This window comes from Pyrus communis, chromosome 3 (assembly GCF_041283825.1).
Source record: "Pyrus communis isolate YQ-2024b chromosome 3, ASM4128382v1, whole genome shotgun sequence".
In the NCBI taxonomy this organism is placed as follows: Eukaryota; Viridiplantae; Streptophyta; class Magnoliopsida; order Rosales; family Rosaceae; genus Pyrus; species Pyrus communis.
Genome location: NC_142567.1, coordinates 6,336,257 through 6,353,323, shown reverse-complemented (window position 1 = coordinate 6,353,323; position 17,067 = coordinate 6,336,257). Strand labels below are relative to the sequence as shown.

Here is a 17,067-nt window from a genome sequence, read left to right as displayed (position 1 = left end):
GAAAACAATTAGAAAGAGAACTGAAAGGGTCAGAAATACGTTTAACTATGAATTGCTTGCCTACGCTTAATGGAAAGCACGGTGCATTCCCGGTGCCAAGTTAACAAGGTGGCTGGAAGGACAGCATCAGGATTCGGTTTTTCCTACCGACTGTTAAATTTATAGAAATCATAACTAGTCCGGCCATTAATGAGTATCGAGACCCTTGAGTGAGGATGGCAGAAAGCGAAACTGCGTAATAAGAGTCTCTCTTCCTTGTACATTCTCGAAAAGCAATCATTTTACGAGGACATTTGCCTCTATAGCTTACAATGAAGACAGAGAACATGTACAGCAAGATTGAATGATGAATCCATTAACATAAATCCAAATTCTTTCCCTTGTAATCAACAAAATACACAACCGCGAGCTCAGGACATGTAAAAGTCACACAATTCAACAAACACCTCGTACACATTCAAAACTTATCAATCAGAGAGTATACAAACAGTCCTTGAAGAAAACTTACTTGTTTCCAGTCACATTCGACACCAAATCCCTGAAAAACTTCACTGATTTCGTCACAGGCGAATTAATGGCCACCAACTTATACAAAACGTTCTCAACTTCACCGATCGAGGGCCGCGATTTAAACGTCGAAACACCTTCAATTCCCCTCCTTCTGCTCAAAAGCCCCTTCACCTCCAAACCCACGAACGAAAAAATCACCTCAAACGAATTCACAAACCCGCCGAGCTCGCCCAACTCCGCCTCCTCCTCGAACGCGCACTTGGGGTTGAAGATCACCACCAGCCACGGAACAACAAATCAGTGACCGTTTTTGTAACCGCCAGTTGGGTTCCCTCCGGCGCCAAAAACACCGCCACGTCAGCAGAATTCAAATTTCCGGTATTATCGTCGGCGATGGAGGAAATGTCCGAATGCTCAACCGGGCTCGAAGGGCAAGCCCCAAAGGCTTGCAATGCGGCTTCTGCGAAGGCGGCGTTTGACCATACGATCAAGACGTTGACTTTGGAGGATATTCGTTTTATGGGTAGGTCTTGGAAGAGCTGGAGGGCGAGGTGGGAGATGGATTCCGGGGAGTCGTCGGCGAGGGGGATTTCGAGTCGGAATCGGGGTTGTTTGGGCTTCTTGAGCTTGGTGGTGAGGCGAAGATTGTTGAGGAGCTTGGAGAGGGTGGTGGAGAGGCAGGTTTTGGCTTTTTTGATGGCGGCTTCTTTGGAGGTTGGAGGGGTGGGGAAGGAGGACAAGGAGGAGCAGAGTGCGGATAGAGTGGTAATTTTGGGTTTGGGGGGAGGGTTAAAGGGATGGAGATGCAAGTGTTTTGGTGGTGTTTGGGAAATGGGAATGGGAATTGATTTTTTGGTGTTGGTGGGGTTGGGGTTGTTTGGAGTTTTGATGGTTTTTGTGTGGATTTTGAGCAGGTTGAAAGCCATTTGAGCGTTTTAACAGAGTAGGGGAAGAAAGCCGAAAATAGGTAGTTTGCCAGTAGCACTTCGTGATAAGGTTACAAAAGCACTTCCACTTTTTGGTACTTTTTTAACTTCGGTTTTTTGCAAGCGTTTGTTGGTTACAATTTTAAGTTAATCACGCATCGCTATATAAGAATGTTAAAATACGTAGTAGTGTATAATAGACTTGTAATACCGCCACCATTGCATCACTGGTGAAAGTTGCTCTTCATTTGGGGACGAGCAATCTACCACTTATCTACGAGCTCTCCTACCGGCCATACGACTACAGAAATTGGGATGGAGCCATCTGGAGAGAAGGCAACCTTCAAGAGCTACTTACGTAAAATAAAGGCGTTCACTGCCACGCAGTGTCCAGAATTCTGTATTATTGGGCCGCACATTGTGGTGAAGACGTTCCATATAGGTCCGAATCGATAACGTGCATAAGATGATTCACATCTAGAGCATCCTAAAAATTGGTAACGAGAAGTTGCGAGATTAACTTAATAGTTCATACGATTTACATGTAAATACCAGCATACTAATTCATAAAAGTAGCCAGGTTTGCAAATGCAGTTGCAAATACAGTCAATTCACCCACCAAATTCAGTTAATACATAGTTAAACAAAAATACATGAACAATGACACGATAATGATACATTTGTTTGGGACAAAATGTTATCCCAAATCACCACCCCAATCATTTTAGATTAAGCCGGACTTAAGCAACCGGTGGGCGGAGTACATGATCCTGCGAAGTATCCACAGCGGCAGGTGGCATGAATTGCCACATGGCAACCCCGGGGTAACCAATGAAAGGCACCAACTTGTTGCCGTGAGCTTGGCCTTGAGCCGCAAATGCAGCAGGAATTCCAGGAGGGGGAGGCAAAAAGCCAGGCTGCGCATTCATGGATTTCAGTTGCTGTTCCAACTTCTCTTTCTCTGATTTCAGCCTCTGCTTCTCATCACGAAGTTCATTCTTCTCTGTCTGCACAAGGGAAAACATGTCTTGCACGTTGTCACATCTGCAGTTTTTTTATCTAAGTCCGTATGTCCTATCAACTTCTACCAGGTAGAATAAAGAGTACAAACCATCTAGAATTTAAGGGTTCTTACACGTGATCCATCCTCAAATTTTCTATCAAAAGAAACAAAGGCTTACCTTCAATTCCTTGATCTTCTCCTGGAGGCCTGAATTCGTGTCCTTCAACTTCTGGGCTTCACCACGTAATTGATTCACCATTCGTACAGCATCAACCAGAATGGCAGCCTTGTCCGTCTTGGGGGGCCTTCCAGGCTCCAAAATGGAGCCCAATTCCACAAACCTATTATTGGTACATGTCAAGTGATAAGACAAGCCTGTCACAAACAAGAGGAAAAGAAGGGGACTAATAAACGAAAGAGAACAATAGAATGTACTTGTCATTTAGCCTTTCCCTTCGCAACTTCTCCCTACATGCCTTCGAGCTTGTTCCACTGCATGATTCAGATCTGACCCTGCAATGAGAAAAAAGCAACAGACAGAGGAAGACAGCTGGAATAAGATGAATTAAAACAAACTTCCTAGCTTTTGATGAACTCACTTGTAATACTAACATGTAACTTCTAGGTGGTGATTTTCAGAACAATTATTGATAATTTGTGGAGATATGACATGAGGTGTTTTAAAACCATATTGAAAGAAAACAAGAAATTAAATCATCCAGGATTGAAAAACCACAGATAGATGGTGACAGTAAGCATGCAAGTTAGTGATAGAACAGATCATTATAAACTTTAGTTTAGTATCCTCGACTAAGGCTGCTGTAGCACAAATTCATGATCTCTTGCACAGCAGCACATGCATTAAAGAAAAAGGAAAACTAATGAAAAGGGCTTGAAAACTTTGAGTTTTAACTATAAGGACAAAATAAAGGGTAAAGTGAATAGTACCAGGATTGACTTTTTAGTGTAAAAATGTGGATTTTCATTAAAGTGAACAGTACTGAGAGCTTTTCGTTAAAGTTCCCTAAAGAAAATAGTCAACTATGACAAGGTATAAAGTACATAAAAGAGAATGAGAATACGCTTTTTGAAGTGGTTACACATGGTGATCTCTTTGATGAGAAAATTCAAAGTTTTGTACCTCTTTTTTGAGCCAGATTCCTTAAGTGCCTCAGCATCCCCCAATGAGCCATCAAGTTCAACACTAGGGAATGCCACAGAATAAAGAAAATAAATGAGCAACCATACCACATGACCCAATCTGAAAATGAATAAACAACACAAACCCTTGCATACGACAAAGTAAACAATACACAATAGAAAGAAAGATCATGATACAAACATCCAATACATTTCTGAACTCTGTCGCCTCCAACCAACCAAAAATATATAAAATTATGACCAAAGCTTTCTGACCTCATACAGACAATAGATGCTCACATAATGAATCCACAATATAAACCAAGCCCATGAAGCCTTCTGTAAACAGTCGTTCAAAAAATGGTCCAGCAGTCCATGCAAAGGCCATTGCTTAAATATAACTGTAAAACCTTTATATGGAAATGCATGAATATACGCATATATGTGTACCACTTTTCATCAGGAACCCTCATTGCAAGAACAGACTGTCACCCCGTTAAAGTATAAATCCCACCACCAAAGTCATCTTTTTCTCTCAGTAGAAAATAACCTCAGACCCTCACAACTCCAACCAACACTAGTACTCAGCAAATCTCATACACTAATGTTACAATTCATAGAAAAAGGTTTTGAGTGATCAAAACAAACTGACATGTTATCGCTCTCACAGTGGCTTCCACGAAAACTTCAAGTTAGTGGACAAATTCTGTTCGTCCCACAAATGTATTACACTCAAATCCTATAGCACAAGCAATTGGTCTGTTTGAACCATGGATTCCCTAAATTGTTGGAAAAGTCGCTTCTTTGTTCTTAAAAAGCTACGTTTTATTTTTTATTCAGCCAAACACCCTAAAAATGTGATTGTATCAGTTAAATTCAATATTTTTTCCCCCACCCGCAAAAGAACACAGTACAATTCGTGATTGTATCAGTTAAATTCGATATTTTTCCCCCACCCGCAAAAGAACACAGTACAATTCAAGCCATTCAATCAGTTACCAGCTTGAATCCAAGCCTCTCTCATCACACATTTCCCAGTCCTAAACAGTCCCAATTAACCAAATACCCACAATCACAACCAACGCCCCAAACAACAGATTGGGAATAAGACAAAAGGATCTTAAAATCAGCAAATTACAACCATTCAGTCCCAACCCACGAACCAAAAACCACCCAATTTCGCAGAGGTTATCCAGAAACCCCAAAATCAAAGCAGAAACGAAAACTCAAAAAACCCTAATTTGTCCCAGTCGGATTAATTGCCCAAAAGCAAAAATTAATTAATCATTAGTACAAAATTACAGAAGAAATGGATGTACCTGGCGCTAGCCGAACCAGCGATGGGCTGAACGGGCCAAGTGAAGTTGCCATCCAGGACAGGGGTATCGTCGATGAGCCCGTAATCGAAGAGCCAGTTGGTGTTTTCCGGGGAGACCATGTTTGGACACTGCCGGAAAAAATTGGGAAGCGGTTTTCCGGTTGGGGACTAGTCAATCCTCGGAACCAAACAGTGGGATCAATTCGCCGTCTTGGTGGGTTGGTGGAGGAGGCGGGTTCGTATGGAAAGAGGGGAAGAATCTGTGTGCTGATGCTCACGTGGGGATTTGATGGCACAGCACAGGTGGTGCGTGGTGTTTGCTGGGTGTGTGTTTCGTCGTTGATCCAAACCTACACATCTCACCCACACGCTTTTTGCTGGGTTGCTGGGTATGGACCTAGGTAATAAGTCATGGGCTTGGGCTCTATTTCATCACGTTTTTATTTATTTTGTATAAAGTAAAGCCAAGTTTGAAACGCTAGCTAGGGCAGCAAAGTCACATATACAAAGATCAGTGATTTGCTATAGAAGATCGTCGTAAACAAATTCAAATTCTTCCTCGTAGTTTAGTTGAATTTATTGTAAAATATCGTCGGTATAAAAAAAATATATATTATATGGATGAAATATGGTCTGATCTTCTAGTTGATATATTAAACAAAGTAGTTGAACGAGTATTTATTAAATATAGCCAAATATTAGCCCCTGATTTCAAAAATGTCAGTTTTTATTAAACCTTTCAAATGTATCCAAAACATCACTTAAATAGATACAAATACCCTTAAGCTTTTAAACTAACAAATTAAAAAATCAAAACTCTATTAGATTAAGAATTCTCACGACAAAACCTAAAAAATGGTGGAGACCTGGTGAAAGCATTGACGATTGGTGAAGACTTGTGCACCCCCAAAACAAAGGTGAGTATAGATGGTTAATTTCTTGCATTTTTCCTTGTCTACGTTTTCTCTTTGTTTTTGTAGTTCTTTCCTTTGTATTTAATTTTCCCTTGCAACCTGAAGAAAAAAAGAACATAAGCTTTTATGACGATTGTAACACGGTTTACACTCCATTATATATTTATTTTGAGATTAACATTTGAATAGTCATGAAGTTGTCATGAAGTTTGTAAACTTCGTGGTTTGCAATACTCGCCTCGATAGATTTATCGAGTTTTCTTGCAAGGGCCAATAACAAGGTTGTTTTCCCGTAGCCATGGGGACCAAGAAATTCATGTACTGCATTTAGAAAATTTAGGGTTTACTTTATGATATAATTTTTATTTATTTATTTATTTATTTATTTATTTTTCTTTCTTTTAGTCTGCAATTGTCAATTAGTTGTACCAATAATTTGGCCAATATTAAATTAATTTTTTCAATATGTATGTCACTTTCTTCTTTGCTTATTGTTTAGGAAAATGTCTAGTAATAATGTGCAATCTAATGAACCCAGTTCTAACCGATCAAATTTTCACAAGGGTAAAAATCTTGTACATGAATCAAACATAGCGGACCTGTGCAATTCAGATAGAGAGATAGTTATAGGTCAATTGTACAAGACTAAGGAGGATTTAATATAAAAAAATTAAAAATAAAATAAATAAATAAATAAAAAGTTGGGTATTGATACTATGAAGAACAATTATGAATTCAAAGTGAAGAGATCAAGCAAAGAAAGGTTTGAAGATGGTTGTGCCGGCGATACAGTCAAGTGGAAACTATGTGCTTCTAAATTACGATAATCATCTTATTTCAAGGTCAAGAAATATGTTACTATGCACTCATGCTCATTAGACGTTATCAATCGCCATGATCGACAAGCAAGTAGTCCTCTTATTGGTCAATGCATAAAGTCTAAGTACGAGGGTGTATCATGAGTACATAGACCACGTGACATCATAGAAGATATGCGGAAGGACATGGGTGTGAGTATAAGCTATGTGAAGGCTTGGAGAGCTAAGGAACATACAATGGAGTTGGTTAAGGGATCACCAGAGGAATCTTACGCGTTACTTCCATCTTATTTTGCTGTATTAAAAGCCAAAAATCCAGGTACGATAACACATATTGAAACGGATGAGAATAATTATGTTTTGTACTGTTTTATGTCACTTGGACCTTGCATAAGAGGTTTTCGAAGTGCTATTAGGCCGGTAATAGCAGTCGACGGGACGTTTTTAAGGGGTAAATATCTTGGCACTCTATTTGTTGCCACATGCATGGACGACAATAAACAAATATACCCTCTAGCATTCGGAGTTGGAGATTCAGAGAACGACGCATCATGGAATTGGTTTTTGACAAAATTACGGGGAGCAATTGGGGAAATTGATGACTTGGTCTTCGTTTCTGACAAACGTGAAAGCATTCGGAAGGCTCTCTTGACTGTTTTTCCCAATGCCCATCGTGGTGCATGCATATTTCATATAAGTCAAAACATTAGGCACAATTTTAAGCATGAGAGAGTACACAAACTGTATTTTACAACTGCTAAGGCATACAGAGTTCCTGAATTTCATCGTCTCATGACAGAAATATATAAAGTCGACTCTGAGGTGGGTGACTAAATTTGGTTGGATATGAAAAGTGAACTCGTGCGTATTTTGATGGAAAGCGGTACAACATCATGACAACAAATATTGCTGAATGCCTTAATGCAATCACTAGAGATGCTCAAAAGCTACCTATCACACGATTTCTTGAGTATTTGAGAATGAATATTCTCCAAAAGTGGTTTTATAAGTGTCGAACCGAGGCAGCCAAAATGAATAAACATTTGATAGATTGGGCAGACAAGTTGGTACGAGAAAATAACAAGCAAGGATTATCATTCCAGGTATTTTACTTCATTCACTTAACTAGAATTTATTTTAATTTGTCTACTTAATTTTGGCACATTTTGATTTGTTCTCAAGTTTTTGAACTATTTTAATGATTCTCATATCAAATAATATGTAACTTTATCCATCAGCACCATGTTTAGTAAAGAATAAATATATGTATGTTTGCAATGAAAGAAAGTAAAGTTGAAACTTGGGTTTGACAAAAAAAAAGTTAAAACCTATATCTAATGTAACTTCAACGTAATTTTGTTTTAGTTTTATGCAAATTGCTTTTTGTAGTTTTTATACGGATTTTTTGTTGTTGTTTAGTTCTTCTTTTGTTTGAGTAATATGTGTGTGTGTGTGTGTGTGTGTGTGTGTGTGTGTGTGAATATGTAGGTATCGCCCATCGCAGCTTACTCATTTCATATATATATGGATTTCATATTAAAGTTGTGAATTTAGAGGAAAAGAGTTGCACATGCCGGCAATTTGATCTTGACCAACTACCTTGCTCACATGCTTGTGCTGCATGTAGACACAGACAAATTTCATGTTATCCTACGTGTTCTCATTATTATACTACAAACTCCTTAGTCATTGCATATGCAGAAGTTATATGGCCAGTTCGTGATCAGACCGATGGGATAGTAACTGATGATGTACGTGAAAGAATTGTCCTACATCCAATTACACAAAGAAGATATGGTAGGCGCAAAGAAAAGAGGATCCCATCACGTGGAGAAGAAAAATCAACTTAAAAGTGTTCAAAATGTGGTTCAAATGGCCATTATAAGCAAACTTGTAGAAATCCCGTTCAACTTCATCCTACTTTGTAGAACCCTTTTAAATTTACAGTTTAATGAATACAATTTTCTTTCTATCATTTTATTATTTATATTGGTTGTACAATCCTTTAAATTTGAGACAAGTAAAAGTTAATTTATTTTTGTTTGTTCACTCTGGTATATTGCTTTCTTCATCTATTCCTGATTATCTTTACCACTGCTTGATGTATTGTTCCATCTTCCCTGTCAACTACTAGATTTTCAAAGAGAAACTTATTTGGTTACTATTAGCCGAAAGATTAACTTAAGAGAAAACACCATTTTTAGGTTTTGCCATGAGAACTCATTCATCTAATAGGGTTTTTGATTTATTTTTTTTAATGCAACGATATATTTTATTTTTAATTTATTAGGTTTAAAATTTAAGAGTATTTGTATCTATTTAAATAATATTTTAGATATATTTGAAAGTTTTTATAAAGTTGACATTTTTAAAATTAGTAACAAATATTTGGTTATATTTGATAAATACTCGTAATATCTCTCATATCTTGATCCTTGTCACTTTTCTGCGGTGTGCAAGAGTTGGCGGGTTGTTCTACAATGGGTTCAACTGAGTGCAAACTTGCCATCATCACCATGCCTAAATAGTGTGCCCTCTTGGTGCCAGAAGAGCGATGGTAAAACCGTGAAGGCGTTCTAGCTCTTTGATCTGTCATCCAAACGAACGTATCATCATATTGGAAGCACGCATCTGATAGAAGAAGGGAAAGGACTCATTGCCAATGCTCGACTTCATGCTTCAAAATATGGTTGGTTACTGTTCTCAACTGTGGAAAACTTATCCGGTGGCGTGAGGACAGCATTCTTTTTCTTCAATCCCTTCTGCAATCAGATTCTGGAAATGCCTCCATTAGATTTGAACACGGGTGAAAGGGTAGGGTTTGCAATCTTTACGACCACTCCAACTTCTCCTGATTGTTCCATCCTTGTCCTAGGCGAAAACATAACATCTTATCCTTGCAGTAAAGGATATAGCTTTATATTCACATATAATTCGACAGAGAAACAATGGAGATGTGCACGTAGTAATTATGATTTTAATCTAGCTGAAGCCAGTGATATCGCATATGTGGATGGAATTTTGTATGTCTATGGCGTGGGGAATACTTCTTCTTCATTCGCCTTGGATGCCTTCGATATTTCACTCCAAGCCTGGAAACAATGAACAAACTACTACATGCATGCCAAGAGAATCTTTTCTCTATGAACCAGTGGAACGTTATTTGGTTGAGTCTGATGGGGAGCTCTTATTGGCGGTTTATTGTGCCGACAATGATCATATCTGATTACATTTTGGTATGTTTACCGACTTGATTCTTCTCTAAATTCTTGGAGTAGAGTTGAAAGTTTGGGACGTCTAGTGGTGTTTATATTCTGCTCGAGTAAACTGTTCAAAACATCGAAAGCAATTGCGAGTCCAGCAGTGGCGGAAATTCCACCAAGTCTTAGCGTATAAAACTTGGTTGTTTAATCCTAAAAACCATTGAAATTTTACATTTTTTGGTGTGAACATTAGCGAATGGATTGAGATTCAATCCATGAAGAGACACACAATGGAGAATAGTCCGGCATGAAATATAGATGTACATTTTATTTTATTTTCTTATTGTTAGCCTAACATGGATATGTGCATACGCAAGATAAAGCAATCCAGTCGCTGCCGGGGACATTTATGCACATTGCAGCTGCATCTGGAGTAGCCATTTCCAATGATAGTATCCAAGGATCTCAATGCCTCCATATTGGTAGCTGGACAAATGACAATTGAGATGTAATTAGTACAATTTCTCAAGAATCAACACAATGAGTTGATACTTGCAATAGGACGTGGGGCGATCGATATCAACAGTTTTCTTGTTTGGGAAAAATATGAACTTGGACTCCGTATTAGTCTTTCACTTCAAATCGATCAACATAGAAGCCAATATTAAAACTGAGTTAGTTCGTACTATACATAGACTAATTAATTGTATGGACACTTGCAATATATAGGACATTTGAAGATTACCTGAACCAAGAAGAACAAAGATGATTAAGGAGCGACAGTGATTTGGCCATCTTAACCTTTAAGGGTGCGTTTGTTGCACCAGACTATCTCGGACTAAACTAGCTTCAGGGACTAAGTTGGACTGGCTTAACATCGACTAAGCAGTATAAGAATAATGAAATGTTTGATGTAGTGTCGGACTAGCAAGTGGACTAAAATATTTTTGGAATTTGATATTTTTGATACCAACCTTTTCTCTCTCTCACCATTTATCACACATTCTCTCTGTAGAATGTCAAGCACATAACCAAAATGGCCAACTCAAACCCAGAATCAAATAAAACACTGAACGTGAAAAAACCATAGTAGTGAGCTTGTCTCTCTAGTAAAATCCAATTCTAAATATTCAAAATCAAAACATCTCTCTAATAAAACCAATTCTAAATATTCAAAACCAAAACACAAAAATCAAAATCCTAAAAATTATCTTTCCATATTCGAGTTCCATCACCCTGCACTTCTCTCTCTCTTTGAAATTTGCAGATTAAAAAGCCAAAGATATAAACCATTTCAAGTGAATTGAGTAGGACGATGCGATGTGCCGTTGCAATCGAGGTTGAGGTGGTGAATCAGGCAAAACGAAGAGAAGTTCTTAGCTGATCCCATGGTTTTTGGGGGGACTCGTGAAGACCGGTTAGCGACGTCTCTAGCAAAAGCGAGTCCTAGTTAATCTCATTAACACTCGTCCCGCAAGGGAACAAACATTGGACTAGACTAATATTTAATCTAATCTAGTCCAATGAGAGCTAAGACCGGGAAACAAACGCCCCCTAAAATTATTATTTTAGAATAGAAGAAAGACTTACAAATAGTGCTCTATACTTTTGACATTTTCGTTCATGTAGTGTTGTATTTATAGAGTTGAAAGTGGGTAGGTTTAGAGTACAAGTACGGTGGTTAAGTATAAACAGAAATTAGTATCTGAACAAATCCTCTCAAATTAGTGTTTGGGTTATTAACGTCGCATAGGCTACACGGAAATGTTAAACCACCATAACCCCCGCCAAATGCATTTCAACTTTAAAAAGGAAACGCTACAAAAACACTGGCCCAAATTTGGACACAAATACAGACTTTGTACATTCTGTCCTAATTTTCTTCTTCTCTTCCGAGCTCTTCTTGTCGAATTCACGGACCGCACCGGCACTGACTTAGCAGTTTTGAGCTTGTCTCGGGGGTAGACCGTAGTTAGGGTCTGCAGTGGCCTCCCCCTACCCCTTTGTTTTGGATCTGGTCCTCTTTGCTTTGAGCATCTCCGAAAGAGACGTCAAATATAATATGTCAAAATTTTATTTGATGGTTGATGTGACAAATTGAATATAAATACTAAATCTTCTTCTTTTTTAATGAATATGTCAAATATTTATTTAATTGAACTTAGAGTTATATTAACTATTAAAAAATAATCAAAACTAATTTTAGTTTTCATTCTATCAGTTGTTAATGGGAATTATGCATTGAAAAATTAAATTAAATATATTCGACTCGTTTGTTTGCTGTGAAAAAAAAAAAAAAAAAAAAAAAGCTAAAAGCAAGATATTAAACGACTCAATTGTCACATCATATATAACATATCTATTAGAGAACACCTAAATATCTTATAATCATATTTAGCATATTTGACATCTCCTCTAAAAATGAACTTACACTTCTATGATATGGCACTAGCCGAACGGCAACACTGCCCTTAGCTAGCCTGCATTCCTTGCACTAATTCATCCAAATTTAATTCACCAAAAACTAAGCTACTCATTTCCGTATTTTATATTCAATTTATCCTCTAGAAAATTTGTAATTCTTCTTAATTCCTACTCAGAAATTATTTGTGCACACGCTTTTTCAGCTTCCACTCAACCGTTTTACGACAATATGAAATACTGAATTGATACTAAGATGCTTTCATAAAAAATGAGTATAAAAAAAAACTAAGCTTAAAAAGATGTTTAGTAAACACTTAAAAACAGCTTATTTTCACAATTTTAGGTCAAAAAAAAGCTAAAATCGTGAAGCTCCAAAAATAAGTTTATTTCCACAACACAGCAACAGAAGTAGTTTTCTTTCAAAAAACAGCAATACCAAACCAGCCCGAAGTATGTGACGTTCAGATTTCATAAAAAAAAGCATATAAATATCAAACTCATTCCACGTACTTACGAATGAAGAGGAATGGCACTAGTAGCTAATATTAGCTGTTGAAAACAGCATTTAAACCAAACTGAAATGCAAAATAGATTCTGCACAGCACGAGTAACACAACGCAACTGATGCCAAAACTTGACATCTCTAAAATACCACACGCTCAAAATGTTTGCTTCTTTGCCTTTTCCTTCTAGGCATAATTCTTGGAATCTATGATTAACCAGACCACGAAAGAGATTAAAATACCCTAAACTTTCGGTGACTTATAGCTCATGTGCCACTCTCTCTCTCTCTCTTTCCTCCAACCAAATGCACTACTAACATCTAACCTTCAAAGTCATTTAGCAACTTCTTCCGGGAGGTGTGGGGAATACTTCTCCATGAGATGGGTTAATTTGGCATCAAAATCCTTCTCCAGTTCTACCTCTTCCTCCCAATGCCTCCGCTTCATTGCAGCTTTATTGTCTACATGAGCTTTCATCAGCATGTCCCGCTCTGCCACAAATTCTTCCATCTCTTTTTCTTGAGACTTGATGAAGTTTTCAATTTCCTCCGACCTACGGCCATGAGTATGGAAGAAATATAAATCAAACAAAACCAGAAGCACCACATGGTTAAAAGTATTGAACCCACTACTGGGGCCCTAACTTTCTCTAGTCCACGCGTATTCTTTGACACAAATTACCTGTATTTTTGTTCCTCTTCGGTTGAAGGGTTGAGATATGAGTGCTTCACCTTGTCACGTTCCTCCTGCTGCAGCCTCTCAAAATTTTCTTCCTTTGCATCCCTTGATTCATGAATTATCTTGATCTGGTCTTTGAAAAATTGTTCTTGCAGATACATCTTTTCACACCAAAAAGACAAACAAACAAACCAATAAACGAAACAAAACAAAAGAGCAAGTAAATCTGCAAAAAAAAACAAACAACAAATACATACGTAATATTTGGAAGCCACAGGAAAAACAATCGGTGGTAAACCACGCAATATGGTGAAAAATACCAACTGTAGACAAGCCAAACCCTGATGCAAGTGTAAACTAGTTTCTACTCTAATATTGGGGCATAATTATCTGACAGCGAAACTTACCTCTTCCTTGTTCTCTTGGTGCTGCAACTTGGTCCTCTGTCTTACGATACGATTTTCCTCCGTCGTCTTCCTGAGCTTTTCACTCACTATACCAAGAGATTCCTCAAGGGCTTTTGCATGTCTCTGTTCCTTAGCAACCTTGTTCTTAAACCACATAAGCTGTTGGTTGTCCTCACTCATTTGCCTGATTTGGTTCACAACCATCTCCTGGTATGATCTCATCTCAAATTTCAGCTTAGATTTACCTAATTAGTAATGGGAGCATGTCAGACATCCATATACAACATTTCCAGGGATCTTGATTGCAGAATAAAATTCAATGGATCAAAGTTAGCATGTGAACTTCAGAGATTTTAAGTGAAAACTCATTATTTTATGCCCAAAATGACCATCCAAAACCAAAACACATAGAGGGCAAGGGGAAGAGAGAGGAACACACCTTGAGAATGCTGGTTAAAACTGTCCATGTCTTCTTTCATTGCCATGTACCCATAGAGCTGTCGCTTCCCACCAGGATGAAATAAGACACGACGACGGTCCCATGCATCTCTATCAGTTCCTTGCTCTGTAAAATGCTTGTGAAGACGCTCAGCCTCCAAATAACCCCTTGCAGAGGCCTCAAAGATCAAAACGCTCATCCCACGGTGTCCTTGAGGACCATATGAGTGTCGAGCTCTCACAGCAGCATAAGAGCTGAAGTAGTCAAGAAGCTCCTGATTTCCCATGCCAATCCACTGAAATTCAAAGCAACAGAAAATGAGGGACTGGAAATGATAACAACGCAAGGAACCTTGGCTTTATAAACAATCATGAGAATGTAAACCGACCAATACTTGAGATACCAATTTGAAAAACATAATTAATACCTTGTCATCTTCATCCTGCTCAAGTTTAGTGTTTAAGATGACAACCATAGGAGGCCAGACAATTTCATGATCTTTTTCCTCATCTTTCAAACCTTTCCATTTACCAAACGCTTCACCAGCAGGTACAACTGTAGTTCCCTTCCTCCTCAACTCCTCATCCAAAAGCTCTGCAAGCTCTCTATGGAGCATTACCCTTTTTGATCCTTTTGTTTTGGCATGTGTCATCAGGGGCTGCAGGCCTCGGTACCAATCAATGGAACCAGGACCTCCTTGACATGCCGGACAGTGCCACTGCCTAGCAGGATCATTAATCTCATCAGCAGTTAAACTATCCAAAATCTCAAAGAACTTCTTGAACCATCTGCTATTCTTTCGAGTTTCATGGCTCTTTTCACTTGAATCCGAGTCAAACTCATCACTGAACAGCTCATCGTCAGTATCACCCGCAGCATCAGAGTTGTCATCATCATCATTGGCAGCATCAGCAGCAGCCGCATCACTGTCCTTGTCATCTTTTCCGTGGAAATCTTCTGAACCCCTGGGTTGAGTGAAACCAGCTCTGGATTGCCAGTTCCATCCATGGTCCAGTGGAGGGGGAATCGCATTTCCTCTTCCCGCTGGTTTTCTCGTATTAGAAGTTTGTGAAGGCCAGAAGTTTCCGGCACCCCTTCCTGATCCACCATTGTTCCGCATTGGCTTCTGAGCATCGACCGGTGTCCAAGCTTTAGAATTAGAATTTTGAGCACCCCATTGTCTTGCAGCACTGCTTCCAGCTCTGTTCTTTGACTTCCTGGCAATCACCTCCCACTCTCCGTCACCCTTGGCCGAACCCAGGCTCACGTCTGCAACACCATGACTCAACTCTTCGATCTTGGGGCTACTTCCTCCCGAGACATCTTTTCCTTTGAAATTTCCACCACTTCTTCTCGCACTCATCGTACCAAACAATCCCTTTTCTGCAACACTGTTTTAAGCAAAAAAAATGCAACGAAAATATGGAAAATATTCACAGAATAATGTACATGCGTGTAATCTCCTCACAGCTACGTTTCCGATTTATTTATTTTTTTATAATAATTTTGACATGATTTTAACCAAAATATAAGGAAACCCATGTCCAGTTGTCCCTTGAATTTTTTTTTTACCTTTCTTCATTTTCCCATCAACCAAACAGAGCGCAAAAAACAAGATTTTTAGGTCAAACGCTCAACACATAATAATAAAAGCAAAAACCCTAAAACATTTGAGCAAGCTTCCACTCCATTCACAGAAATGAGGCAGATCTAACGCTCTGGACACAGAAAATCAAAACACAAGTTCAACTCCGATCCACATTGCTACGCCCAAAAGTTGAATATTTACAACAAAAACCCTCAAAACCCCTCTTATAAGTAGACGGTAGAGAGAGAAAAGTGAGCGATTACCTGATGAACAACGCCGATCGTAGTCGGAAAAGGAGTAATGTGCCTCAGAGGGAGAGATTCCCGATGGGTGGTGTGAATCACGCGCTCTCCAAGTGTAAGCGAGGTCGAGGAAGTGAGAGTGAGAGTAAGTCGTAGCAGAAGAAATGGCGTGGAAGGGAAGTCTTACGACGAGGCCTCTTTTACTGTGAGTCCGGATTCCAAATCATTATTAAATCTCGTTTGTTTTACATCTTTTCTTTTTCTTCTAATGGCATGGAAGGGAAGTCTTAATCATTAAGAAGACAATGCCTTTTTTACATGACAAGTTGAGTCGAAACGTTATAAAAATAACGAAATTAATAATTTCATATGATAACTTATTAGATCGTTGTACAAGATTACGAGTGAATAATCCGTTTTAACTTGATAAGATAAAATTAAGTTTGATAATTTTAAACTACTAAAAACATTTCTACAATGTATTTAATCTCACATAAAATTTCAGAGCACATTAAGAAAACCTTACTATAAGTGAGAGTAAAAAATTTCAAAGCAAATTAAAAATAGTAAAGCAATTTAAAAATACCAAAGCACATTAAAATTTTTGTAATATTTAATTTTACAATTGTAAAAAATGTAAAAAAAAAAAAAAAAAAAAAAAGAAAAAAGCAAAAGCTCGTGAACACATTATCTACACTATGACGATAGATACATCGTCGTTTATATTTTTAAACCCTATAAACCCTAGTGAATAGGGCTTTTAGGAGAAGTTCAAAATAAACAAAAATTCGTAATAATTAATGTAAATGTGTGAAAAGAATATACAAAATGCTCGTAATTATATTCTCTGCGCTTAAACGATGATTACATTGTTATTTAGATTTTTAAAACCCTCCAAATCATCATGAATAGTGTTTATCATTTGAGTGCAAAATTAATAAAAATATCATAATA

At 38.1% G+C, this 17,067-nt stretch overlaps 2 protein-coding genes and 2 pseudogenes across 2 annotated transcripts; 1 reads left to right on the top strand and 3 right to left on the bottom strand.

Annotated features, from left to right (window-relative positions):
* Window positions 1-329: 329 nt before the first annotated feature.
* On the bottom strand, window positions 330-1,463 carry LOC148697815 (uncharacterized; annotated as a pseudogene).
* A 489-nt stretch (window positions 1,464-1,952) lies between these two features.
* On the bottom strand, window positions 1,953-5,310 carry LOC137715599 (transcription factor ILR3). Its single transcript, XM_068454939.2, has 5 exons — window positions 4,899-5,310; window positions 3,581-3,643; window positions 2,875-2,952; window positions 2,618-2,780; window positions 1,953-2,443 (listed from the first exon to the last, which is right to left on the bottom strand). The coding sequence occupies exons 1-5, from the start codon at window positions 5,015-5,017 to the stop codon at window positions 2,177-2,179; spliced, it is 690 nt and encodes a 229-aa protein (XP_068311040.2). The 5' UTR covers window positions 5,018-5,310; the 3' UTR covers window positions 1,953-2,176.
* Window positions 5,311-6,644: 1,334 nt separating this feature from the next.
* LOC148697814 (uncharacterized) lies at window positions 6,645-7,463 on the top strand (annotated as a pseudogene).
* Window positions 7,464-12,773: 5,310 nt separating this feature from the next.
* LOC137715081 (protein SUPPRESSOR OF GENE SILENCING 3) lies at window positions 12,774-16,383 on the bottom strand. Its single transcript, XM_068454303.2, has 6 exons — window positions 16,135-16,383; window positions 14,711-15,674; window positions 14,284-14,578; window positions 13,845-14,089; window positions 13,441-13,598; window positions 12,774-13,312 (listed from the first exon to the last, which is right to left on the bottom strand). Exons 2-6 carry the CDS (start codon window positions 15,644-15,646, stop codon window positions 13,093-13,095), a joined length of 1,854 nt encoding a protein of 617 aa, XP_068310404.2. The 5' UTR covers window positions 15,647-15,674; window positions 16,135-16,383; the 3' UTR covers window positions 12,774-13,092.
* Window positions 16,384-17,067: the final 684 nt, after the last annotated feature.

Bases quoted from the DNA above. Each gene is read 5' to 3' on its own strand.
- LOC137715599 (XM_068454939.2), bottom strand. From the start codon at position 5,017: ATGGTCTCCCCGGAAAACACCAACTGGCTCTTCGATTACGGGCTCATC. The intron at 2,781-2,874 runs GTACATTCTATT...TACCAATAATAG, and splicing joins AGGGAAAGGCTAAATGACAA to GTTTGTGGAATTGGGCTCCA. The intron at 2,444-2,617 runs GTAAGCCTTTGT...TCCCTTGTGCAG, and splicing joins AGAAGATCAAGGAATTGAAG to ACAGAGAAGAATGAACTTCG.
- LOC137715081 (XM_068454303.2), bottom strand. From the start codon at position 15,646: ATGAGTGCGAGAAGAAGTGGTGGAAATTTCAAAGGAAAAGATGTCTCG. The intron at 13,599-13,844 runs GTAAGTTTCGCT...TGGTGTGAAAAG, and splicing joins ACCAAGAGAACAAGGAAGAG to ATGTATCTGCAAGAACAATT. The intron at 13,313-13,440 runs GTAATTTGTGTC...TCATGGCCGTAG, and splicing joins GAAGAGGAACAAAAATACAG to GTCGGAGGAAATTGAAAACT.